The sequence below is a fragment of the Rhinolophus sinicus genome, chromosome 15 (genome assembly GCF_057876585.1).
Source record: "Rhinolophus sinicus isolate RSI-liver-muscle chromosome 15, RSI-T2T, whole genome shotgun sequence".
NCBI lineage: Eukaryota > Metazoa > Chordata > Mammalia > Chiroptera > Rhinolophidae > Rhinolophus > Rhinolophus sinicus.
The window spans coordinates 27,457,759-27,483,570 of NC_142515.1; the positions used below are offsets into that span (position 1 = coordinate 27,457,759).

The 25,812-nt window shown below is 42.2% G+C and overlaps 2 protein-coding genes and 1 non-coding gene across 6 annotated transcripts in view; 1 reads left to right on the forward strand and 2 right to left on the reverse strand.

Annotated features, from left to right (window-relative positions):
• Positions 1-3,731, reverse strand: part of LOC109443877 (17S U2 SnRNP complex component HTATSF1-like) — an 11,494-nt gene extending 7,763 nt beyond the window's left edge. Inside the window, 1 exon segment of the mRNA XM_088791918.1 lies at positions 3,593-3,731. The gene's annotated coding sequence lies outside the window, so the exon portion shown is untranslated.
• Positions 3,732-3,906: 175 nt separating this feature from the next.
• ALDH18A1 (aldehyde dehydrogenase 18 family member A1) overlaps positions 3,907-25,812 on the forward strand; it is a 38,505-nt gene continuing 16,599 nt past the window's right edge. Inside the window, exons 1-9 of one of the 4 annotated variants that reach the window (XM_088791916.1) lie at positions 3,907-4,043; positions 7,560-7,699; positions 14,276-14,490; positions 16,842-16,991; positions 17,080-17,184; positions 20,083-20,241; positions 20,630-20,720; positions 24,454-24,578; positions 25,356-25,500. In XM_088791916.1, the coding sequence (XP_088648042.1) occupies positions 7,588-7,699; positions 14,276-14,490; positions 16,842-16,991; positions 17,080-17,184; positions 20,083-20,241; positions 20,630-20,720; positions 24,454-24,578; positions 25,356-25,500 (1,102 nt within the window). In that variant the 5' untranslated portion in view covers positions 3,907-4,043; positions 7,560-7,587. The remainder of the gene's footprint in view (positions 4,044-7,559; positions 7,700-14,275; positions 14,491-16,841; positions 16,992-17,079; positions 17,185-20,082; positions 20,242-20,629; positions 20,721-24,453; positions 24,579-25,355; positions 25,501-25,812) is intronic. The other 3 variants (XM_088791917.1, XM_019724758.3, XM_019724759.3) reach the window with 3 other exon arrangements.
• Positions 17,827-17,956, reverse strand: LOC141572970 (small nucleolar RNA SNORA33). The gene has a single exon (XR_012498559.1). It is a non-coding gene; the product is annotated as a small nucleolar RNA SNORA33 (small nucleolar RNA).

The following is a 25,812-nucleotide window of genomic DNA, read 5'->3' on the forward strand; positions in this document are numbered from 1 at the left end:
TGCCTTTCAGAGAAAACTACTTTAAAAGATAATTTCCTATTACCATTTCTAGGTGTGTGTGTGTGTGGGGGGGGCAACGTCCAACAATAAGGGATTATTTAAATTATATCCATAGATTAGAATGTTGTACAACCACTGAACATTGAGTAAACCTGCCTTTATTACCATACAAAAACATTCATGATCTGTTTTTACTGAATAAAACAGACTAAAAAATAGTACATACACTCTGTGGTCCTATTTTTGTAAAATAAAACATACATATGTGTACGTAGGCAAACAAAAAGTCTGGAAGACTAACGTCAAAATTGGGGATTTTTAAAAAACTAATAAGCATTTCCAATTTTTATAATCAGAAAATATTTGCTATCCAGAAAGAACTTGTTTGTTGTATATAAGAATGTCCTTTATTTGTTAATAACTTCCCTTTTTTATTGATGTATTTGTTTAGCATTCTGTGCCTGTTTTTTAAAGTGGGGGTCCTGAAATGTCAGTCACATCCATAATCTTCTGGGGTGCTTTATAAAAAATGCTGATTCCTGGGCCCTACCCCTAGAGATTCTAATTCACTGCTAGGAAGTGGGGACTCTAAGAATCTGTATTTTTAAAAAGCTTTCCTGGTGCTTCTAAAGTACAGCCTGGTTTGTGAAACTACAAAGTGATGTTGCATAGTGTGGCTGAACCTGGTTTCATTTAAGTGTTGGACCTATCATTGGCAACTCATGTAATATGTCTACCCGCCTAGCCTACTCCCATCACTAACACTCTGCTGAAGGGGTGGGCCCAGTTTCCATGTTCACTTTACCTGCGTGCCCCCTCCTCTCCCTGCCACTGTTGATGACCAAAAATGGTTCTGGACCACATTAGGCCAGTAAGATGTTCTTTGTAGGAATCTGGAACTGAGACCAAGTCTAGAAGTCAGTCGGGAATCGGCACTAAGGAAATTTTAGGGTTGAAGAAGCCATTCTCTATCAAATATTCACTAAAGAAGAATCTATTTTCGTAAAAGGAGGAAAAAAAAGATATGTAGAGAGAAGTGTAAATAAGAGACCCAGAGATGGAGGATAGTCTTGGTTCCCAGCTTACAGTACCCTATACCACCTCTTACAAGACCCAGTTTTATCTCTTGCTCTTGGAGACTATAAGTTATTCCTTCTAGTAAATTGCCTTGCTTGAATAAGTTTCTATTATTAGCAATTAAAGCTGAGACTAAGATAACTTAAACTAGTACTCTATGGCATGTAAAGAAGCCGTCTTCAATCCTGCATTTTTATAGTCCAATTCTAAGTAGTCCACTTCCTACATGACTTTCTGGTCCTGTCCAATTCTTCCATTTGCTGAGACAAAAGTTAAATCCCTCCTATCAAAAAACACTTAAAAAAAAAAAATCATGCAGGAAAGATACCGTGGCTGACTCATTTCCTTGATTTCTGTGAAAAGGCAAATTAGCTGATAATTCTGGTATTTGAGTTTTCCCAATCCACAGTCACCTGTCCTACTCCTTTCTCTTTACTGGAGTAGAATATTACTAGTAAAATAGTAATGAAAATAAAATAACAGTAATAAAGTTGAAAATGTTGGGACAATGCTAAAGGATTTTCATATTTGATCCTCTTAACAACCCTACAGACTAGTAGTATATAGAATAGACATGGACAGTGTTATTAGCCCATTTCTTATTTGAGAAAACTAAGTCCAAAGAAATCAAATTCATTCATTTATCAAATATCATCTGTTAGGTGCCAGGAATATACTTCCCTGCTCTCAGGAGCTTATATTCTAGCAGGGAAGGCAGACAAGCAGTCACCATGTCTTCCTGAACGAACAGGACTTCCTGAACGAAGGAGGTCTCTGCCTCTAATGGCTTTAGCTATACCCACATTACCTAATTTGTTCTACCGTGTTTCCCCGAAAATAAGACCTAGCCGGACAATCAGCTCTAATGTGTCTTTTGGAGCAAAAATTAATATAAGACCTGGTCTTATATTGTAGTAAAATAAGACCCGATCTTATATCATGTTAGATAAGACCGGGTCTTATAGTAAGATAAGTGAGAATCTAAAAGCTGAGATACCACATGAAGCTACTGGAGGGCAGTTTTCTTTTGTATCCCCCACCCTATTTCAAACTCAAAGTGCTCAAAACTCAACACGTTTGGTGTTCTCATCCTTTACCTAAAAGAACTGCTCCCCTCATCTATTTCCTAACTCACTGTATTGCAGCACCACCATATTTGCAGGTACCTCCCTTGTCTCACCCTCTCACTTCCAAGTAGTAACTGCTGCCAGCTCTTCCTCCTTTATATTCCCCACTCACTGCTGGACAATTTTTTCCAGCCATCATTTCTTGGGCCTTTGCAATAGGCTAAGCAACCTCCCAGCTTCTACCCCTCGTTAACTGACTTCTTACACGCAAATCTCATCATGCCATTCCATGAAAATAAATGAAAAGCCATGGTTCTCTCTCTTTGAGGATAAAATTCAAAATCTTTAGCATGGCACAGAAATCTTTTTGCATGGTGGCCTCTGACCAGCCACCTCTCCTGTCATGTCTCACATGCAGCCTCTTATAGGGTGTCTCAGGCCTCTGCACATTCTATTCCCTCTTCTTCATATGATCTTGCTCCCTCTTCTAGGTGAACTACTTATTTCTTGTCCTTCAAAGCATAATTCAAATGTCTACTCTCTTTTTAAAGACCTGCCTGAATCCCTGGGCACCCCCTCCTCTAGAATTAATCACATTTATGTTGTAACCATTTGTTCACCTATCTGTCGCTCCCATAAGGCTGTGGACTCATCTAGGTTGGGGACAATGATGTCCTACATACCTGGGGAATGCCTGGCATGTAAAGTTGCCAGTGTTTAATGAAGAAGGGAATAACTGAATAGGCTCAGCAACGTCCTCAGGGACTACTACAGAAGGGTAGGTAAGAGGCCTGCCTTGTCACCGACCTCCACTCAAATGCTGCACCCCTCCTAGCCTCCCATCACGCCCAGCACTATTTTGAGCCTGAGCAGGAACGTACCCTTGGAACAATATACAGCAAGTAGGAGAGAAGAAGAGAGTTTGAACTCTAACTTTGCGAGGATCCACATTCACTTCTGGAATAGTTACAGCTGTCTGGGATTAAATACAACCACCATGTTTCCCAGAAAATAAGACCTACCCCCAAAATAAGTCCCAGTTAAGATCGTCAGCCAGACGGATGCATTTAGTACATTATGAGATGTTCCAGAAGAACATGACATGATTGTAATTGTTGTACATGAAAAAATAAGACATCCCCTGAAAATACACCCTAACGTGTCTTTTGGAGCAAAAATTCGTATAAGACCTGGTCTTATTTTCGGGGAAACAGTATTTTTAAGTGCAATATTCTCACCAATGCCCTTGCTGAAGGAGAGTTGGGCTGGGACCCTTAGGGAAACCTCCAGACAATTAGGGGGCAAATCATTTTATCACAGTGCCAAAATTTTCCCACTTAAACAGCAGAAGATTGCTGGGAGTGTGGGTGGGCTCTGTAAATAATTGTACATTGATCCAACCTATTTTCGAGGTGTGCCTGGGATATAATGATCACTAAAACACACACCTAATGGGTTTTACCAGCAGCTGAGGGATCCAGGCAAATTTTCGGCCTCCCTGAAAAGTCCGATGGGTCGGCTCTTCGACACTGGTAGGCCGCGGTCCTCTCCTGAGACGTGATCGTTCACCAGGACAACTTCAGCCCCTCCTCCCGGCGTCCACCGGGGCCTCGGTGGGCGGGGCCCGCCACGTGGAGCGGGCAGGGGATTCTCAGAAGGGGTCTACGCGGTTGCCGCAGCGTAGCTCCGGGCCCGCCCGTAGCCCCACGTCAACAGCGGAGGCCCCGGGGCCTGGCTTTATTCCTACGCCGCTGACGTCACGTCATCTTGCGGTACGTGGACGGAAGAAAAAGGAAATTAAGGCGGCGCCAGAATCGGCTTCGCGTAGACTGAGAGCTAGCCATCGGGGCAGGACGCCGGCGGCGGCGGTAGTGAGACCCGGCGGCGGCTGTGAGGCAGGTAGGCGGCGGGCGGCGGTGGCGTGGCGCCGGCGCCTCTGCAGGGGCTGATGCGGCGCCCGGGCGGAGACAAGAGATGGTGTGCGCGCCGGGCCGCGGACGACCCTGGGGACTGTAGGGGCGCAGCGGGAGCAGGAGCCACGTGGCCTGGAGTCGGGCCCCCGAGTGGGCGTGGGCATGGGCGCGTGCGGAGGGATGGAGGCTGGCTGGGCCGCTCAGGGAGCGCTGCACGGCCCCGGCGCTGTGCCATATGCCAGGGCGTAGAGGCTTCAGGGTTTGGGGGAATTCGGGCACCGGACCTTCTGGGCCGCCCACGTGTACATCCAAATGGAGGAACTGCCCCAGGTGGAGGCTTGAAGACCCTTCTCGGTGCGGGAGTCCGGATCCAGCTGCCAGTGCACCTGCCTGGGTGTGGATGTTTTACCCTGGCTTGTAACTGGCCACACGCTAGCAGGGGCCTGTGTGTGCAGTGCCCCGCAGCCCTTCTGGCTTTCGCTGTCCTCTCAAAACCAGGCAGGACCCCCGCAGCTGGGGAATCCGCGCACGACCTCCTTTGGCAGTATGGCACAAGGTCTGTGAATGGTTCCTGACACATCATGTGCACCCAGATTCCCCACCTCCATCATGATCCCGTTCTCAGGTGGTGAGATTTATCACCCTGTCTTTGTCTTTAAGTGAACTATATACAGAGCCTGGGTTTCTGGGTGAAGTTTGTTGGGACTAAAGTTCTCCGTCCAAATCAGTAAGATAAGAGTTTTCTGTTTAAAACCGATAAAGAGGTTTATCCTGAGTCAAAACATGGAAACTTGTTTCAACTGCTGAGTCTGAGTCTAGACACAGACACAGATACCCTTTGCTCCCTGGAATCAGCTGTCTGCTTTTGAGGTCATAATAAACTCTGGCAGGATGAACCATTCATTATAGTGGGGGGCGGGGGGGGGCTAGTCAGAGGTACTGTACAGGGGAAAGGCCAGGAGGCTTGGTTTTTAGGTCAGTCTTCAATCTAATAACTTAGTGACCTTAAACATTCAGAGCTTTCAATTAAATTACTCTAGATAAGAGCAGGGTAAACAGTCCATAAGTATAACTTGTGATTATATTCATCAGAGAATATGTATTGAATTCCTTTATGCCTGTGACAGGTCCTGAAGGAAATAAATGGTTGTAAGATATCTTTAGTGCCTAAAGGACAGAAGGAGGAAAACTGACATTTATTGAGCATCTATTGCAACCAGGCATTCCATGCGTTGTCTTATTTAATTTTCACAGTGATCTCATGAGGTCCTTACTGTGATTGTCCCTGGTTTACAAATGAGGAAACTGAGGCCTAGAAAGATTAAGTAATCTTCCATAAGGCACACAGTAAGTGCAGAGCTCGAAACCAAATCTTTCCAACTCCAAAGTCCATGTTCCCCATCCAGTTGACCATGCGGTCAGTAGGAAGTTTATAATCCAGTTGGGAAAAGCAACAGTAACACATGGATCGGTAAAAAGTTCACTTGTAGGATGAGATCCAATTTTGAATGCTAGAGCTGCTGTGGAAGGTTCATGAAGGAGATGGAACTAGAATGTTAATGTCCCAGTTTATTTTACCCTCGTCGACGGAAAAACATCCAGCCTAAGAGAAAGCTTATAAGAGTTTATTTGAGCCAAACTGACAACAATCACCGCAAAGCAAAGTCTCAACGGATTGAGAAAATGCTCTGGAAAATAGCCGTTTTGCAATTTATACACTCGAATCAAAGGAGGAAGATTACTTGAAATCCATTGGTTGTAGATTAAGGGGGTGGGAGAAAACAAAAAGGGGAGATCTCTGGGATTGGATAAAAAGCAAAATGGAGACACACACTTCTTTTACATTCGTGGGTACAGGATAGTTAATAGCATTTTACAGCACATAATGATGGTATTTGGGGAACAAGATAACAATGAAGGATTTTGTAGTTTCCTGCTCTGGTGTGGTGGGTTGTGCCCCTTGGCGAGGTGGGTCTCGGGGAAAAAGGATTTCTCTGCCATTCCAAGGGTATGTTATCTTAGATGCAAAAAGACAACAAATAGGCTCACTTAAGGTGAAAATTGACCTTTGTCACCTTTGAGGTTTGTAGCCATGTATTCATCGTTCATTGGATGTGCCCACATTTAAAATGCCAGCCATTTGCAAGCATTGCCACTCCCTCCCAGGGATGCAGGAGTGTGCTCCAGATTCTTGTGGACAGCAGGAAGAAGGACATGGCAGCAGCCTCTGACCCTTCCTCCCTCTTCTTGTGTCAGCAAGTATCATGCTGACATGTCAAATATGTGGTTTTCAGAGATCTGTTGGGGGTGATAGCAGGAAGATGGACATGGCTGCTTATTGGATGTTGGCTCTGTTGTGATCTGTTGGAGGCTCACTAATGGTGTAAGAATTATAGTGAAGACTTAGTATCTATACATACAGGGTCTGACAATTATGTTTGCAAACTTGTTGCAACGAAGTTGCTAACTGTTTTTGGTATCAGAGGGATTATTCATTATGAACTGGACATAACAGTTAACCGAGTTTACTACTTGGAAGTGCTGATAAAGCTGCGTGAAAAAGTTAAACGACCTGAACTTTTCGCCAACAATTCATGGCTCTTGCATCACGACAATGCACCAGCTCACACAGCACTGTCTGTGAGGGAGTTTTTAGCCTGTAAACAAATCACTGTATTGGAACACCCTACTCACCTGACCTGGCCCCCAATGACTTCTTTCTTTCCTCAAGAAAAAGGAAATACTAACAGGAGGACATTTTGATGACATTCAAGACATCCAGGGTAATACGACAACAGTTCTGGTGGCCATTCCAGAAAAAGAGTTCCAAAATTGCTTTGAAGGGTGGACTAGGCGCTGGCGTCAGTGCACAGCTTCCCAAGGGGAGTACTTCGAAGGTGACTGTAGTGATATTCAACAATGAAGTATGTAGCACTTTTTTCTAGGATGAGTTCGTGAACTTAATTGTCAGACTTTGTAAACACTATACCTTAAAGACTTTTTGTCACTCAAAATATTCATAATCCAGAGCAGCCAGATGGCTCAGTTGGTTAGAGCACGTGCTCTTAACAACAAGGTTGCCGGTTCGACTCCTGCATGGGATGGTGGGCTGCGCCCCCTGCAACTAAATTGAAAACGGCAACTGAACTTGGAGCTGATGGGTCCTGGGAAAACACACTATTCCCCAATAAAATCCTGGAAATACACACTGTTCCCCTTCCCCAATAAAATCTTTTTAAAAAAAATTCATAATCCTTAGTGCTATATGTTTACATAAAAACTAAAGCTGTCTAGGAAAAGGGTAGAGTGGAGCCTGGGAAGGAGCCATTTGGTTTTTTTCTCTCTTTTCTACACTATACAGAGGAGGTGGGAGTTGCCCTAATACAGAGGGGTTTGAAGTAGGAGGGTCAAGTTTTTACTTTGAGTGTGGGGAAGTGGAGGAAAATAGAATGAACTGTCTAGTATTTTTCATTATTCATTTTTTTAAAAATGCGTCCTGCAGGTACTTTGACCAGTGACCACATCACAACATGTTGAGTCAAGTCTACCGCTCTGGGTTCCAGCCCTTCAACCAGCGTCTCCTGCCGTGGGCCCAATCCACAGCTCTCTCCAGATACCGTATGTACCACAGGAAACTTAGAAGTATGTGGGAAGTTTGGTCGGAGTATGTTTCAACCAAGGTTTTAATGGAGGGAAAATATAAGTAATTTGGCAGAAAGGACAAAGACAGGAAGCTTCCAAGAAAGCAGGCTACACTGGTGAAATGTTCTAAGTGTTTGTATTTATCCATAAAGTGAAACTTTTGGATGTGATAGGTGGGTTTATGGAATAGAATCTGGTGGGGCTTTCATGGATATATACTTATATCCAAACTCATCAAGTGTATACGTTAATTTTGTACAACTTTTAGTATTTCAAATAAATAATTCAAAATTAAAAAAAGTGTTACTATATTCATTCCCCCCAAATTTTTTACATGCTGTTTTTGTTTATTATGTTTTTTGTAATTAAGTATTTAATTTTGAGATAATAATAGATTCACTTGTAGATATAAGGACTAATACAGAGCTGTTCCTTAGACCCTTTACCCACTTCTCCCACTATCTCAACCAGGATATTGACATGGATAGAGTCAAGATAAGAATATTTCCATCACTACAGGATCCTTCAGGTTTCTCCTTTTAGCCATCCCCCTCCTCTCTGTCCCTAACCCCTGGCAACCTCGACTCTGTTCTCCATTCTTACAATTTTCTCATTTCAAAAATGTTATATAAATGGAATGCTACAGTATATGACCATTGGGGATGGCTATTTTTAACTCAGCATAATTCTCTGGAGACTCATCCAAGTTGTGTGTATAAGTTGGTTCCTTTTTAATTACTGAGTAATAGTTAATGGTATGGGTATACCACAGTGTAACACTTCATCCATTGAAGGGCATCTAGTTATTTCCCTTTTTTGACTGCTATGCAAAAGGTCACTATGAACATTCATGTACAGGATTGTATGTGAACATAGTTTTCATTTGTCTGGGATAGATGCCCAGGAGTTCAATTGCTGGGCCATGTGGTAGTTAGTTTTGTAAGAAACTGCCAAACTGTTTTTGTAGAGTGGCTGTACCATTTTATATTCACACCAGCAATGTATGAGTGGTCCACTTTCTGTTTTATCCTTACCAAAATTTGATTTTTGTCACTTTTTTACTTTATTCATTCTTATAGGTATGTAATGATAATCTCATTGTGGTTATGACTTGCTTTTCCCTAGTGGCTAATGATGTTAAACATCTTTTCATGTGCTTGTTTGTCATCTGTGTATCTTCTTCAGTGAAATGTCGTTTGCTCATTTTTAATTGGATTGTTTGGGGTTTTACTGTTGAGTTTTGAGAGTTCTTTTTATATTCTAGATAACCAGTCCTTGGGCAGATACGTGGTTTGAAAATATTTTCTCCAGTTTGTAGCTTGTTGTTTCATTCTCGTAACAGGGTCTTTCACAGAGGAAAGCTTTTTTTGTTTGTTTGTTCGTTTTTTTCTGTTTTGATGAGGTCCAGTTTATCAGTTTTTCCTTTTATGGTTTGTACTTTTGGGGTCAAGTCTAGGAACTCTGTGTAGTCCTAGATTCTGAAGATTTTCTTCTGTTTTTTTATTTTTGTTGTTATTGTTGTTTTCTAAACATTTTATAGTTTTACATTTAAGTTCATGATCATTTTGAGTTAATTTTTATATAAGGTATGATGTTTAGGTCAGGGTTCATGTTTTTTGCCTATGGATGTCTAGTTCCAGCACCATTTGTTGAAAGGCTGTTTATTATGTTTTGATTTTTGTCTCCTTGATAACACCTAATTCTTAACAGAAGTTGTCTCTAAACCTTATTGCTAGAGGACTTGCTTATCAATGAATCAAATAATCAAGCTTATTATCATCTGGAATTATCTCTTATTTCCCATTCATATAAGGAAGAGTTTAAGGGTTCACTCATTCATATAAAGAAGAGTTCGGGGTCTGGAACTAGGCTCCCTGGGTTTGAAAACTAATTCTGCTATTTACTTAGTAATTAACTTAGTGACAACAGCTGTGGATTTAGGTCACAATTCTGTGGGTTGGCATTTTGGACCAGGCTCAACTGCACAGTAGTTCTGTGTCAGTATCAGTTCTTACATTGGCTCAGAGCTGATTGTTGAGGGCCAGGGGCTTCTGTTGGGATGATAGATCATCTTTGTTCCACATGGTCTCTCATCCTCCAGCAGGCAATCCATGGCTTCTTTACATAATGTTTGCAGGGTCCCAAGAACAGCAAGTGTGGAAGCTGCAAGGCCTCTTGAGGCCTAAGCTCAGAATTTATACGGTGTCACTTCTGCTACACTGCCTGGGTCAAAGCAAGTCATAGGGCTAGCCCAGATTCAAGGGGTGGGAAAATAGACTCTACCTGTTGATGGGAGAAGCTTCAAGTATTGTGGCCATTTTTCCAATCTAGTAATGTTGGTAAGTTACTCGACTTCTCTGGGCCTCAGTTTCCTTATTTATAAAATGAGGCTAATGATAATAATAACTAACTCATAATAGTACCTAAGTCATGAGGCTTAAAACTTACAAAAATTCAGTAAGATGATGATGATGATGGTGGTGGTGATAACGATGATAATAGTAGTAGCTAACACTTTTTTATAATACCAGGTAGTATCTTAGTGTTTACTTTGTGCCAATCCCTATTTGTGCATTAACCCTTTCATCTCCCACAACAACTCTATGAGATAAGGGAAGGTAACAGCAAGTAAGTGGAAGAGTTGAGATTCCATCCCAGGCCGTCTGGCTGCAGAGCCTGCACTTGTCCTTTTACATATTTTCTGCCCGGTGAAAGTGTATGAATAGTTAACAGCTCCTTGTGTATACTAAGTATTCACTTCAATATTTTTATTGTTGATAATTGTTTATTTTTATAGCCCCATTCACAGAAGGAGGCACTTCTGATCTTGTCTCTAGATTTATTTTTCTCTTTTTGTACCCATATTTTTCTGGAGTCTAGAACCCTGTGTACATAAACCAAGGTTAGCAGAAGAGAAGAAACTAAAAAGGCAAAGTGAGAAAGCATATAGATACAAACATAGAGGGAAATGGAAGGCCAGGAAGGGAGAGAGAAATCATGTCCGAGTCCCTTCTTGTTCAGGCCTGGAACACAGCCTAATTGATTGCAGAGCATAAGGACTCTGATGTTGACATGGTAAAGGGTTCTCCGTCCTTGGAGTATGATGCGTGGCACTTTGGAGGAATATGGGCAACCTTACCCACCCCCAGCACCCCAGCTGTGCACACACATGCACCTCTCAACCCCTCAGACTTACTTTGGGACTTAGAGCCTAAAATTTCCTTCAAAGATGGGAAGTGGTTGTCAATCCAGAAGCCTTGGATTTTTCCTAACTAGTCAAGGCCTTCTCAGTCTTTAGTATGGACCATTAAAAGTATAATACACTACAGAATATTAAAAATGCCCCCAAGACAGGCAGGGTCAGTTGGGAGGGTAAAAGCATTGTTGAACAGGAGACCCAAAAAGCCCTGGATCCCATAGAAGTCTCCTTGGTACTCTAGCATACTGGACGTAACTGGGCTTTTACTCACTTGAAACCTTGTTCCTAGTCGTGGGCTCCTCTTGAACCTTGTCATCAGCCCTGATCTGCTGTGACCCAGTTGTCGGTAGCCAGAGTGACCCTTCAACTGCCTGGCACCAAGCCAAGCCACCCTCTCCTGCTACAGGCTGCATCAGGAGTCGCATTCATACGACCTGGCCTGCTAGGTTCTGATTGGTTTCTGTCATTTGATCACTTGGAATGGCGTGTGCCACAACCTGTGTCCCTGAGGCGCCCTTTCAGGCTGCCACCCATATTCAGCACACTTTCAGGACAGGACAAGCCTTATAGTGGACAAGAGAGAAAAATGTCCTGAGAGCTGTCAAAGAGGTACGTGACACTTGGGTGTTGCTCTGAGCTCTGCAAATAGCCACTGATGATCCCAGGTGTGATCCCCAGGGGAGTAAGTCTCTCCCTATACCCGTTTGTCAGATCAGCGAGGGGAGAACTATTGTGTGTACAACTTGTAAGCTTAGACTTAGGTGTGTGTATTGCTTAGGACATCCCTGAAGATTGAGCCAGGGTACCTATGCCGAGGAACCTAATGAAGAAAGGGAGCTTGCCACGGAATTCAGCCCCAACAACAAACCAGTCCTTTCATCCTTGGGACTTTCCAAGCAAGAAGAGAACACCCACCTGTGGGTCTGTCAAGTTTGCGAAGCACCAGTTCTGTCGCAGATGATGGACTTACTGAGCAGCTTTCTGCAGGAAACCTGTTGTGAAAAAAGACCATATCTTTTTGGTATATCCAACAGACTTGAAACACAGTCAGTTTGCAAAATGGTTATTTAAGAGAGGGAAGAAAGGATTCTTTACTACTTCATTAAAAATGTTCTAAGATTTGTGTGTGAGAGAGGCAGAGACGGAGGAGAACACACAGTGATCTTCTGGTCCCTACGAATAAGATTCTGCCTGCCTTACCAACCATTGTGACAGCATAGAGAAAAAGGATAGAAGCTAGATTATAATTAGAGGAGTTAGCAGCTAATGGTCAGGAGATAGAGGCAGTGGGTCTAGAGAAATTCTGACAAATCTGTAAATAAAGGGAGGTAACAATGATTGATTCACGTGGAGGAATTTATTCCATAATAGTACACTTATAGAAGGATGGTCCAACGGTGGCTTGGAATTACTTTTAGTAATGAATTCGAATATTTATCAAAGATACATAGAGAACTCTTGTGGGGGAGATGCCTAAAGTTTATTCCTGCTGAGAACCTGTGTTGCCCATCTTGTTTCACTTCTCAAGATCAGGGAATCCCACCAGCTGAAGGTCCATTTGCTGTGAATGGGGCCACCTGTCAACAGTTCATATCCACAGATAGCCTCTCCTCCCCTGTCCAGGCCTCGCCTGCCCCTCTGCCTGTACACTCAGTCTCCTCCTGTGTCAGTTACAATTAGGTCAGGTGTATGTAATAACAGAAAACCCCAAACAATAATGGCTCAAACAGGATAGAATTCTATTCCTCCTGAGAGAAGCCTAGGGTCCTAAAAGAAGGGAGGCAGTTCAGGGCTTCCTGAGTACTATGTGAAATCATCAGGCTTCCACGTTCCTTCCTTTTGCTTCACAGTTCTTAGCATGTTTTCTTGTCATCTAAAATGGATGTTTGGCTCCAGCCTTCATACCCATGTTCCAAACAGCAGGGTGGATGAAGAGGGGAGAAGGAAGCACTTTTCCTTTTTTTGACTTCACATTTTTTGGCTCACATTTAATGTAATTAAGGCATCAATAGGTAACATCACCTTGGGTAAGCAGAAGAGATTTTAAGAGGCAAATGTTTCTGCATATATAGAGTAATTGGGGGCCTCTGAGCTGCTGAACCTTAATTTACTACCTAGGAACAATAGCCATGAATGGGCACAAATAGATGTGGCTGACGGCAGCTTGAAATCAGGTAGCTGTGGGTTCAGATCTCACTCAGGAAGCACTTTTCTTTTTAAGGAAATTCCTAGAAGTCCCACATAACGTTTTCACTTGTACCTCATTAACCAGAATGTAGTCACATGGCCACATCTAGCTGAGCAAGAAAGTCTGGAAAATGTCTTTTGACTGATGGCAGTATATAGCTCTTATGCTTTTGGCTTTATGTGGATATATTTTCAGCTTTTTAATCATCGTGTTTGTTTGTTGTTTTGTTTTACCTCCCTAGAAATCTATAGTGTTGCGTGAAAAAAGAATCAGGAAAGGATTGCTTAGGGGTCGATGTCCAAAGGTATAGAAAGTACCTGATTCCAACATTAGTTCCTTCAGAAAGCTATCCAGTTTCTTTTATCATTATTACAGGCATCTGGATTCATGCCATGTCAGAGAGAAAATTTGTAGGTAGATTAGTTATAATTTTTTTATTATTCATGCCAGTTACTTTACTCTTAATTGTCTTTGCTAATCAGACTCTCTTTTAATGTGGTTTAAAGATCACTTTTTTTTTTTATTATGAAAGCAGTGCATTTTTACTGTATAAATTTGGAAAACATAGACAGGAATAAAGAAAATTAAATCATCCATAATCCCATCAAGAGATAAAATATATTTTGATTTATTTTCTGCATCTTTTTTCTATGCGTTTAGACATGTCTATGAGACAAACATATCATGAGCATTTTCCTGTTATTAAAAATTCTAAAAATGTTCATTAATCCTTCTGCTTTTATTTGGACACTTTCTCTGCTCATTTTTCCTTTATAAATAATGATAAACAGCCTTCTGATTAATCTCTTTGTCTCAATCTGATTGTTTTCTTAAAATAAATTTATGAACGTGGAATTGCTGGATCAAAAGAAGCAAATATTTTTAAGGCTTTTGATATAGTTTGCCAACATGTCTTCAGGAAAGACTGTTTCATTTAAACACCAGCAGTGTTTGAGTAGTTGGTTCACCTGTAACCTGTGTAGTGGATATAAACTGCACACAATACTAGGATAAACAAGCTAGATAAGGCTTTTAATAAACTGGTTTTACTTAGTTAAGAATGAGAAAGCTATTTTTTTGTGACTAGACTGGTTAATATTATTCATATATCTTTTTAATGAGAAAATACATTGTTTGTGTGGTTTTTGTTTTTTGTTGTTTTTCATTTGACTTCGTTTTGGGGCTACAGATCGTGTCCAGCCTTCAGCCATCAGACATGTTCGTTCTTGGAGCACCATCCCCTTTATCACTGTACCCCTCAGTCGTGCACATGGCAAGTCTTTTGCCCACCGCAGTGAGCTGAAACATGCCAAGAGAATTGTGGTGAAACTCGGAAGTGCCGTGGTGACCCGAGGAGATGAATGTGGCCTGGCACTGGGGCGCCTGGCATCTATTGTTGAGCAGGTAATTGCCCAGATGGAAAATTCTGCTAAACTAAAATAAAACAGCGTTTTGAAGCTGTCAGTTCAGGTTTATCAGCTTGCACAAATAATCTTGACTTGAGTGCAATAGATTTAGCCATCTGAAACTCCCTTTCCTAATGCACGTGCCAGTGGGAAATAGCATTCCAGGGCGAGCAAAGGGGATGTCATGGAATAGAGCCGATCTCATGCTGGTCATCCCTCAGGCTCCTTAGTGATAGGGAGCTATATACATCAGTGATTTTTAATCCTGGCTGCACGTGAAAATCATCTGAGGACTGGAGATGCCTGAGCTCCACACTCAGCCATTAATAGATCTCTCTGGGAGGGGGCTCAAGCACCCATGCTTTTAAAGTTCCCCAGGTGACTCTAATACGTAGTCAGGGCTGAGAACCCAGATGAATGTGTGTAAATATTGAGCTTTTTTTTTCTTTCTTATTTTGCTGGGCTTTTTCTTTTTTAATTAGCCTAATAATCTCGAAACAAATATGAATTATCATTGCAAAGATTTCCCAAGTCCAAGTATTTAAAAGGACTGACCAGACTCCACAGAGAATACCCGTGTAAGGCTTTCATTTAAAGGCAAAGGATACAAGACAGCGGAGAGAGAGAGAGTACAAGCAAACATTGGGGGTCTGAGAGACAGACAAGCCCCTATGCATGAACCCCCTGGGGTCTTTATGTGGAGATTGGGACCACACTGTCTCCAGATTGAATTGCAGGAGATCTCTGCAAGGAATTTTGCCTTTGGAAGAGCTCAAAACAAAGTTTCTAGTGGGATGTAATGTTCCACTGGCCACGCAATCAAGCCAGGCTGACTGCAGATTATCAGGAAAGAAACTGACCTTGGGAGTTGGCAGTGGGAGTCTTGGACTTGAAACATCATGTCACAAATCCCACTACCCTTATCTCTGCCAAGGGCAAGGATCAGCAAACGTTTTCTGTAAAAGGGCAGATAGGAAATATTGTAGGCTTTGCAGGCCATATGCTCTCTGTCTCAACTACTCTGTTATGCCATGGTAGCACAAGAGCCACCTTATAAGTGAAGCCACAACATATAAATGAGTGAGCATGGCTCTATGTTCCAATAAAACTTTGTGCACAAAACCAGATGCAGGTCACATTTGACCTATAAGCTACAGTTTGCCCACTAAGAGTCAAAAACCAGACATCCAGGCATCCTGGAGATAAAGCTAGAGCTTTTCTGTTCTAGCTGTAACTCAACTCTATCCTTTATAACCATATTTTCAGTTTTAAAAAAACAACTTTACTGAGCAGTTGGTATTAGGAAACTGCTAACCTAAAACTTGATGGCATTTTCTTCTTACACTTTCTGTACTAAGCAATTATTATTAAATCTGCCTCCCAGATTGAGTCCATCAGATCAATTCACTTTAACAAATATTTGTCAGAGGGCTACATTGTGAGGGGCTTAACAGACCTCTAACTGTGTCTCTGCCCTTGGGGAGCCAGAACTGGGAAACAATTAGGTGATTGTTTAAGGCAGTAAATATTCAGATGAGTGGGCCCAAATGACAGTGACTGATGGGTCCAGAGATGGGAAAGTCAGATGAGAGTATAGTTATTCTTGGGGCTTCCTAGGAGAGCTGGGACTCAGCCTGGGCCTTTCTGACTGGTTTGATTTGTACCAATAGAGGGGAAATGTTCCATGCTGCTAAGTGCACAGTGTGAATGGTGCCCCTGGAGTTGTGCAGCCCAATGCTTCTGGGAAAGAAGAGGCTCTACAAGTGGGTTCCAGATGGGGCACAAAGACAGGGATGAGTATGGCATGCTGGTGGGCCAGGGAGGACATGAGCTTGTAAGTGGCGGGAGTGATCTCATCAGGAGAATGGGAAGTAAAGTGGATCATTCCACTAGGCAGGGCTTTGCAGCAAGGTAGAGGAATTGGAGTTCAATCTCAAAAGCAGAGTGAAGATTCTGAGCGAAGGAGAAACTTGATGAAAACAGGAGGGAGAACTGGTAATGATTTGCTTGGGACACTCATGGACCTAACGGAAGGGCTTTCTAGATCAGGGCAGTACTAATATGTAGAGTCAACTGTCTTGTCCTGGGCATCTGATCATGTTAGATGGGCGCAGGAGCCAACTTCCACTGGCCGAAGATGGGAAGAGCTTAACATCATGAAGAGAATTACTGCAATGAGTTTAAACACATGAAATATGTTTAAATCCATGACTTTATAACGATACTTAAAAAAACTCATTGGTCATCTTTAAGATCCACTCAGTAGTCCACCCTATCTGATTTTCTTGTGAAGAAAGGAAAGAGATAATTACAAGTGACTTGTGGTGCGTTTTCCTTCCTCAATGTCAGGTGTCAGTGCTACAGAATCAGGGCCGAGAGATGATGCTGGTGACCAGTGGAGCTGTAGCCTTTGGCAAGCAACGCTTACGCCATGAAATCCTTCTGTCTCAGAGCGTGCGGCAGGCCCTGCACTCAGGACAGAACCATCTGAAAGAGATGGTGAGTACTGCTTCCCCACTCCCTGTAATGGGTCCTCAGGCCTCCTTCCTTCACTTTCAACCACACCTTGTTTGTTGGTGTGTTACAGGCAATTCCTGTCTTGGAAGCCCGAGCCTGTGCAGCCGCTGGACAGAGTGGGCTGATGGCCCTGTATGAAGCCATGTTTACGCAGTACAGCATCTGTGCTGCCCAGGTGAGAGGCTCGCCTTTGCAGGGGGTGTGGGAGCCACGATTCCCATGGAGCAAGGGGCTTATAAGCAGGACTCTGGAGCTAGCCTGCCAGGAGATAGTCTTGGCTTCCCCACTTGCTGGGTGGGACATCTGCAGGAAGCTTTTAAGTCTAACCTGTTTGTGTCTCAGTCTCTTCATCTGAAATATGAGGAGAATAGCAGTGCCTACTTCAGAGGGCTTTTGGAAGGGTTTATTGATAAAATATATGACAAGCATTTAATACAGTGTCTGGTACATAGTACACTCTCAATAAATGTTAGCTCTTGTTACTATACTAGTAACTCTTAAGACTACTACAAGTGCTAACATTTCTCCTGAAGACAGAAAAATTGAATGTCTTTATTTCAGTGGCAACTTTGACTTGGGTGGCTTGCTTCACTTTGCACCCGGTTGCCTCATATCATAGATATCTATTAAACATTGAAGGGAAAAGGAATGCTGGTCTGGTGGTTGGTTGGTTTTTCATTCATTCAGCAATTTTTTTTATTTATTTATTTTTTTACTAACATTCAGAAATTCCACCAAGTCATTAGCACTACTTGTTATATAGTGAAGATTTAAAAAATTAACTCATGTCTTACAAAAATGGTTCCCCATTAAAATTTCTTGTAGCCATTTTCAGGGACCTTAACGACTTCAATGCCTTTAAGGCTCGTAACATGTCTTTACTATTGCCAGCTTTCTCTAAATTTCTGCAGAAACACATTCAGGTAAGCAGATTTATTGGCTGGCTTTCATTCAGCAAATATTTACTGAGCACTTGTAGGAGTCTGTTAAGCATTGGGGGTACTGTTGTGAACAAATCAGCCCTGGTTCTAGTCCTCACAGAACTTACAAATTTTTAGTGGTTACCCCAAATGTTCTAAAACCTTCTTTCTACTTCTTTTTTTTTCTTTACCTAAATTTCAAGAATAATTTTCAATTGTATTTTTAATCAACTAACTACACACTAAGTAGAAAGAAACCTGGTTTTCCCCTCTTTGATGTTTTTTTGTTTGTTTGTTTTAATGAAAGTTGCATTAAAAGTCAGTGCCCATCAGCTACTGTTTTCCATTAATATTGATGTGATGTGACAGAGCTCTGCCCCCTCCAGCTTCCGACAAGCATACATCCATGGGACGCTTCTCTTTCACCTTTGCCGTCCCCAGGGAGCTTATCTTCAAGAAATTTTGTCCCTTTGCACCTTATCCTGTGTTTTCTTTACTAATCCTGCTTTGGAAACCATTTTCAGTGGCTTTTGGAAGTTTCCAGTAAGTTGTTTATCAGGTTAAAGACTTAAACAAGTACAGCAGCTTATTTTTTCTTCATAGAAAGGAAACTGATTTGCATCTTAACAGATTGCCCTACCATGTTTCCCCAAAAATATGACCTAGCCGGACCATCAGCTCTAATGCATCTTTTGGAGCAAAAATTAATATAAGACCTACCTTTATTTTCCTATAATATAAGACCTGGTCTTATTTTACTATAATATAAGACCCGGTCTTATATTAATTTTTGCTCCAAAAGATGCATTAGAGCTGATGATGGTCCAGCTAGGTCGTATTTTTGGGGAAATACAGTACTTCAAGCACATACTTTTGTCTTGTCTCCTAGTACCTCTTGTTTGTTAAATTGTTTGAGCAACGGGTGTTTTCAATGGACTTTTATACCGCCTGCTTGCCTCTCCTACTTATACGTGTTTACTTTGACTGTTTGAACTTTCACCACCAGGACCAGAATCCATACATTGACCTGTTTTCCTACAGGTCTAAACTTTTCTGAAAAGGAGTTCATAGTCTGTCCTTAAAAAATGTGCCCCATTCCATCTTCCCTAAACCATCAACATTTTTTTCTCCATTCCAACAACCTGGACAGGGCCTGGCATTTCAGAGGTACTCAGTAAACTTTTTATCAAATGAGTATTTCCTTTAGTCATGTTACTATTTTGTCTTTATCACCCACATTTTTATGTCATATTCAGGCTGCTGTTATCTTCTCAGTATAGCCAAACCCAAGTTCAGGGCTTCAGTACCTTCCTTCTTGACCGTCTGCCTCCAACCTTTCCTTCTTAGCTGGCTCTACATCACAAGAACCCTCTTCCTTAAACGTCAGAGGGATTTCAGTGAACCATTTTTTTATGAGCTTCAGGGTTTCTTTCCCTTTACATTGCTATCATCCCCATTTGCCTTTCTCTCCCGCTAAACACTGCTAAATACTTGGATTCAAGCAAGGAAGCAGAGCTGATTACCAGCCCCCACGCCCAGCTCTCCAATCCACGTTTCAGCAGCATGTACTTATCCCCTCCCTGAACTCAGTTATGTCTAGCTCTTCTTCCACTTTGTGACTTATGCAGGATTCCCTTCCATAAGCCTCTCAGATTAATCCCACATGCTCAGATACAGTCTTTGTTAACTCCAGTCGTGGTTGGCAGCACAGCAAAAACAGCACATCCCTATTCCATTTTGTCTCATACACTTCTCCAAGCAGGGTAAACGATTCATTCACTCGCACACTAGATGTTTCAGTGCCTCTCATGGCCGATCCTGAATCAGCTCCTAGGATAACTGAGATATTTTTGAAATTATTGGCAGTCATTACTTCTCCCAATATCTCTCTAAAGTAGGTACATTAATTTTATTATGAAAGAAATGAAATTTGGTAGCTCTCTGAGGATTGAAGTATGTTTGCAAGAAGTCTTGAGCATCCTTCAATAAATCTTCCAAGTGATTCTTTTTCCACATCTCTAAAAGAAACTGGATAAGCGTCTCTCAGAAGCCTAAAGTTGAACTCCTCCAGCCTTAGCATCTTTTGTTTGCTGTTTGAGGGAAGTTTATCACTTTCCTCCTTCCTGTGTTTTCCATCTGTTTACTCCTTTTAGATATTGGTGACTAATTTGGATTTCCATGATGAGCAGAAGCGAAGGAACCTCAATGGGACACTTCATGAGCTCCTTCGAATGAACATCGTCCCCATTGTCAACACAAACGATGCTGTTGTCCCCCCAGCTGAGCCCAATAGTGATCTCCAGGGGGTAAATGTGGGTAAAGTATTCTAAGGGTTCAGCATGCTGGAGGCACTAATGCCACGCTGTGCTGCATGTACTAACACCGGAAGCTTGGCGTTTAGCAAGATGCAGAGATTGGGAGAGAAGGTGGCATCGAGAGCAGTGGTGCATACGCTCTTCTGAAGCCAGAGGGTTTCATTCAACAGGGTGAGGTGTGATAGTGATTTAAGAAGGGTGCATGTTTGGAAAGGGGCATTGCCAGTAGGCATGGTGTTTTACAGTCAGAAGGGGCCTGCAAAAGCTGTCATCCACTTACTCAGGGTCATTGATTTTTGCCTGCCAGATCCTAGCTGAGTGCTGATGTGAACTTCTTTTTAAACTGTCTAGCTCACTCACTCATGACTTTTTACCTGCATTCCAGGTTATTAGTGTTAAAGATAATGATAGCCTGGCTGCCCGTCTGGCCGTGGAAATGAAAACTGACCTCTTGATTGTTCTTTCAGATGTAGAAGGTACAAAGTAATGCCGTTTCCTTGACCAAGCCTTTGTTTTAAGTACAGTGGTACCTCGGTTTTCTAACGTAATCCGTTCCAGAAGAGTGTTAGAGTTCTGAGACGTTCGAAAACCAAGGTGCAGTTTCCCCATAGAAAGTAACGCAAAATGGATTAATCCGTTCCAGACTTTTAAAATCGACCCCTAAAACTGCAAATTTAGCGTGACTTTTACTATCTAATGATACCATAGATCCATAAAATGTATGGCGTTCGTAACTCGAAATGTTCATCAACGGAGGCGTTCGAAAACTGAGGTACCACTGTACTACATGTGGGAGCACATGAGTTTCCCTTCTTGTTTGAGTCTTTCTAATCTTTTTTTTAGTATGGACCGTTATTTTCTGAGCCATGTGGTCTGAAAAAGGGTTTTCATGACTCAGAAGAAGGTGGGGGATTCTGGGAGATGCAGTTTAAATGCTGAAGGGTCATTTCCAGGCACTGTAGTTTCATTTTTTTAATAACAGCTTTATGGAAATATAATTCACATACCATACCATTCACCTATTTTAAAGTTTACAATTCCATGATTTTTAGTGTCTTAATACAGTTGTTCAACCCTCACCACAATTTTAGAACATTTTTATCACCCCAACAAGGAACCCCACACCCATTAGCAGTCACTCCTCACTGCCCCCACAAACTCTCCAGCACCTACGCAGCCCCCAATCTACGTTGTCTCTATTGATTTGCCTGTTCTGGACATTTTGTATAAATAGCATCAATGCTAATGCTGCTTTGAATAGTCATAGTCATGTACAACTTTTTTTTTTTTTTTGATTGGGGAATATTGGGGAACAGTGTGGTTCTCCAGGGCCCATCAGCTCCAAGTCGTTGTCCTTCAATCTAGTTGTGGAGGGCGCAGCTCAGCTCCAAGTGCAGTCGCCGTTTAGTTGCTGGGGTCACAGCCCACCATCCCATGTGGGAATTGAACTGGCAACCTCGTTGTTAAGAGCTTGGGGCTCTAACCAACTGAGCCATCTGGCTGCCCCTCCGGAAGCTCAGCGGCAGCTCATTGTCTTCAGTCTAGTTGTGAAGGGTGCAGCTCACTGGCCCATGTGGGAATCGAACCGGTAACCCTGTTGTTCAGAGCTTGTGCTCTAACCAGCTGAGCCATCCGGCCTCCCTCACATACAACTTTTTGTGTGAACGTGTTTTTATTTTACTTAGGAGTAGAATTGCTGGATCATGTGGTATAACTCTTATCTGTATTTAAGCCTTTTAAAGAAATGCTGGACTGTTTCCCAAACCACGAACACCATTGAACCATGTAAACCATTTCCAAAATGGTAAAAACAATGCAGCATTTTATATTCCACTAGCAATGTATGAGGGCTCCAGTGTGTCTCCACATCCTCGCCAACACTTACCTCTGCCTTTTCGATTATAGCCATCCTAGTGGGTGTGAGGTGACACATAATTGTGTTTTTGATCACTTTCAGTTTTTAAAGTAATTTATGAGACGGATTATTTTAAATTGGAGCCACTCCAGAAAATCCAGGCTGTATGGCTACCATGTTCTTATATGTTACTCTGTTCCTTTCTCTTTCCTTATGGAGGGGGCCCCTCTTGGCTCAGTTTGACTCTCCATTCACTCTTATCACTTTCCTAAGCTGTTTCCATTTACATTTGACTCATAAGGAACATGGTAGTTATGTCCAAAATAGGCCAAATGTACAGGATCCCCCAATTTCCCCCATTACATTCCCAGGAGGTCAGAAAACCCTGTTTAGTTCCCAGCCCACACCCAAGGCAGGTTATCGTGGCCGGACTTGTTCTCCAGTTTGCACTCCAGTGGTGTAAGGTAAGGGCAGGGCCTGCCTAGCAGAAGCATGGCAGATAGAGATGGATTGATCAGTCTGCTGCCCAGGTGGAAGGTCAGAGATATACTACATGTCAGTGTCTTTACCTGCAAGAAGTCTTAGTACCATGTTTATCCACTGTAAATTTGAAATCTCAGGATAGTAGTGGCTCATTTTGGGTAATAGTGAGACACCCTGGAGAAGAAGGCATTTCGGTTAATCAACAGATTTTATGTTAAATTTCTACTGTGCATAAATACCATACTAGGTGCTTTATAAATGTCAATTTATTCAACCCTTGTAGCAACCCTGCAAAGTAGGTAGGTTAGCCCAATTATTCAGAAGAAGAAATTAAAAATAAAGTTCCCACCAGTTAAATGGTATATTCCAAGTCACATAGCTAGTACTTGGCAGAGGACAGTTTTAAACTTAAACTCTTTTCAGTTAAAAAATCTACACCCTTCCCTCCTGTGCTGCCTGTCAAGGTGCAGGATGTGAATATGAGAGATGAATATATAAAATCCAATTTGAACTGGACTCTAGTAAACAGTTTTATTACCGTCTCAAATGCCAAAGTTGATCATCAGTGGGCTTATGCTCTTAACTCTGATTGGTTATCCACTGAATGTTGGTTTTTAGAACAATATGAGTATTTTAAATATGCTCTTGATGGGTTTGAGAAGCTGCCATAAGGGAAAATATATCACAATGCTAGGAACCCTTTGACATCTCTGGAGAAGTTTTGGCGTAGAGTTGTCTAACCTTGCTTATACTGTTTATTGTATGAAAGCAAAACAGCCTCAGAATCCAAGTCTGTGGCTTCATTGCACATACCTGCTAAGAAGAGCTCACCTGAAATCCTGGGAACTGTGGAGTGCTGGGTTGAAGTGGGACAGAGGCTGCGAAAGGTTCCTTTTCTCTCTGTAGTTGCTGCACATAATTCAACACTGCCTTGTTCTATACTGGACACCGATTTCCTCCCTCCTCTGACTCCCTTACTGTCCTGGAGAGGATGTGTATAGCAGGGCTATATTAGAGATTTGGAATAATGGAGCAAAGGGTTCTGTGTTAGCACAAGAAAAGCAGTGATTTAAAACCCAAAGCATCACTGCCCCAAATGTCCTTTAGCCAGTCCCCTGCCAGAGGCCGTTCCTCCCTTAGGCTTTGATGTGACTCCATTTTCTCAGGCCCCTCTTTTCCCTTTCCAAAGCTCTGACTTGCTTAAAGTGAGATTGTGTGGATCTTAAATCTTGGGTGGTATGCATGTAACACTTGATGTATCTCTTATTTTATGTCACTCTACTCAGTTATGAAAGGAACGTAGGCTTTGTGGTAATAAATGTAAGAGTCATGTTCTCTTCTGCTGACTCAGCCTAACCTTCACAAAGGCTCACCCATAACATGGGGCATATAAGTAGGTTACAGTGACAGTTAATGAGAATCTGTTTCACATTTCATCCTGCTGGGAAGTAGTCACCTTAAACAACATATGCCTGCTGCACTATTTCTGCAATAGCTGCTCATCTTTTTCAGTTACATCCTTAAGGGTCAGCATCATAAGTAGCAGGGGCAGAGGTGAGGACAGTTTCCTGGTAGACTCTGGGCAGGGCTAATAAATTTTGTGCTAAGGATGTACACATGCTCTGATGCTGACAAACATTCATATAATAAGCCCTGTTATAAAAGTGTGTAAGGTGAGTCCTCCTGGAGCTGTTTTTGAGTGTGAGTGGACTCCACGGATCCCTCATTCTCTTTTCTGGTTAGAGCTGGTGAAACAGCAGAATCCATCTGGATGAGTCAAGTACAGAGTGGTTAGCAGGTGCCTGGGAGGCCTGTCTTGGGGACACTCACTTCCATTGAAGCAGTTTTATCGACTCTTGTTTACTTTTTAGGCCTCTTTGACAGCCCCCCAGGGTCAGATGACGCAAAGCTCATCGATATATTTTATCCCGGAGATCAGCAGTCTGTGACATTTGGAACCAAGTCGAGAGTGGGAATGGGTGGCATGGAAGCCAAGGTAAGAATCTGGTGCCTTTTTACAGCCTGTAACAATCATAAAACCAAGACAATATTTTGTCATTTTCACTTTTGTAATTGTTTGGGGGCTAATGGTTCAGATTCTAGGCATATACACTTATATATGTACACATATAAATACCAGCATAATGCACGTTTTCTACCTATATTTAGTCATGGCTGTATTTGTATTCTTTTTATTAATATTATGTAAAGAGTATGTCCATATTGTAAAGTCCTTAAGGGCAAAGTTTATATATTTTTCATAATTCTTAAATCCTGTGATGTTACCAGCTCCAATATTTTCTTGATAAAGTCTTTCAAAAATTCTTCTCTCCTGTTAATTGTTCTAAGAAGTTAGATCCTTAATGTGCAGCAGCATCATATTGGCAATGGCAGAGATGAACACAAACCCCATTTACAAAAGCTAAGAGTACTCAGCTTCAGACTCTGGCCAAACACCAGACTAGACACTAAGTAGAGGCACAATAAGTCCCATGTAGAAGTGGTGAGTCCTGGTACAGGGTCTTGGAGAGAAGACACGCTGAACACAGGGTAGATTGGTTTGTCTTTAGGCAGCACGTGCCAATGTTGGGCTGGGAAGAGTACATGGGCTGAGTGTGTTTTCAGAGCTTCTGAGCTATTGTAAAACATTCCTGTATGTACTTAAATTGCTCAGTATTACACTGTATGTTATATCTTTTTGTAAGTTTAAAGTGCAGTGACTAGACCCTGCAAAGGTCTGAATCTCATCTTTGGATCCAATGTCTCCCATTAGGTGAAAGCAGCCCTCTGGGCTTTGCAAGGTGGCACTTCTGTGGTTATTGCCAATGGAACCCACCCAAAGGTGTCGGGGCACGTCATCACAGACATTGTGGAGGGAAAGAAAGTTGGTACCTTCTTTTCTGAAGTAAAGCCTGCAGGTCAGTAGCTCTTCATGGAGTCCCTTGGTCTGTGGATGATAGCTAGTGATACCATGGCCTTGAAGGGACTGAAGGCTGAGCTCTCACTGTGGGAACAGGGATCACAAAATTGATGTGCTAATATTATGAAATGGGGTATTGTTTTGAACACTATTTGCAAAACTGGATTTTTCTTTGCTTTTGTAAAACTTAACTTGCCTAACTAGGCTTCCTATTCTTTCTAAAAGCACTAAGTTAAAGACAGAGAATATAAGCAACTATTGTCTCCAGAAACATTTGGTAGGCCCATGCTGGATGCCAGGTACTAATAAA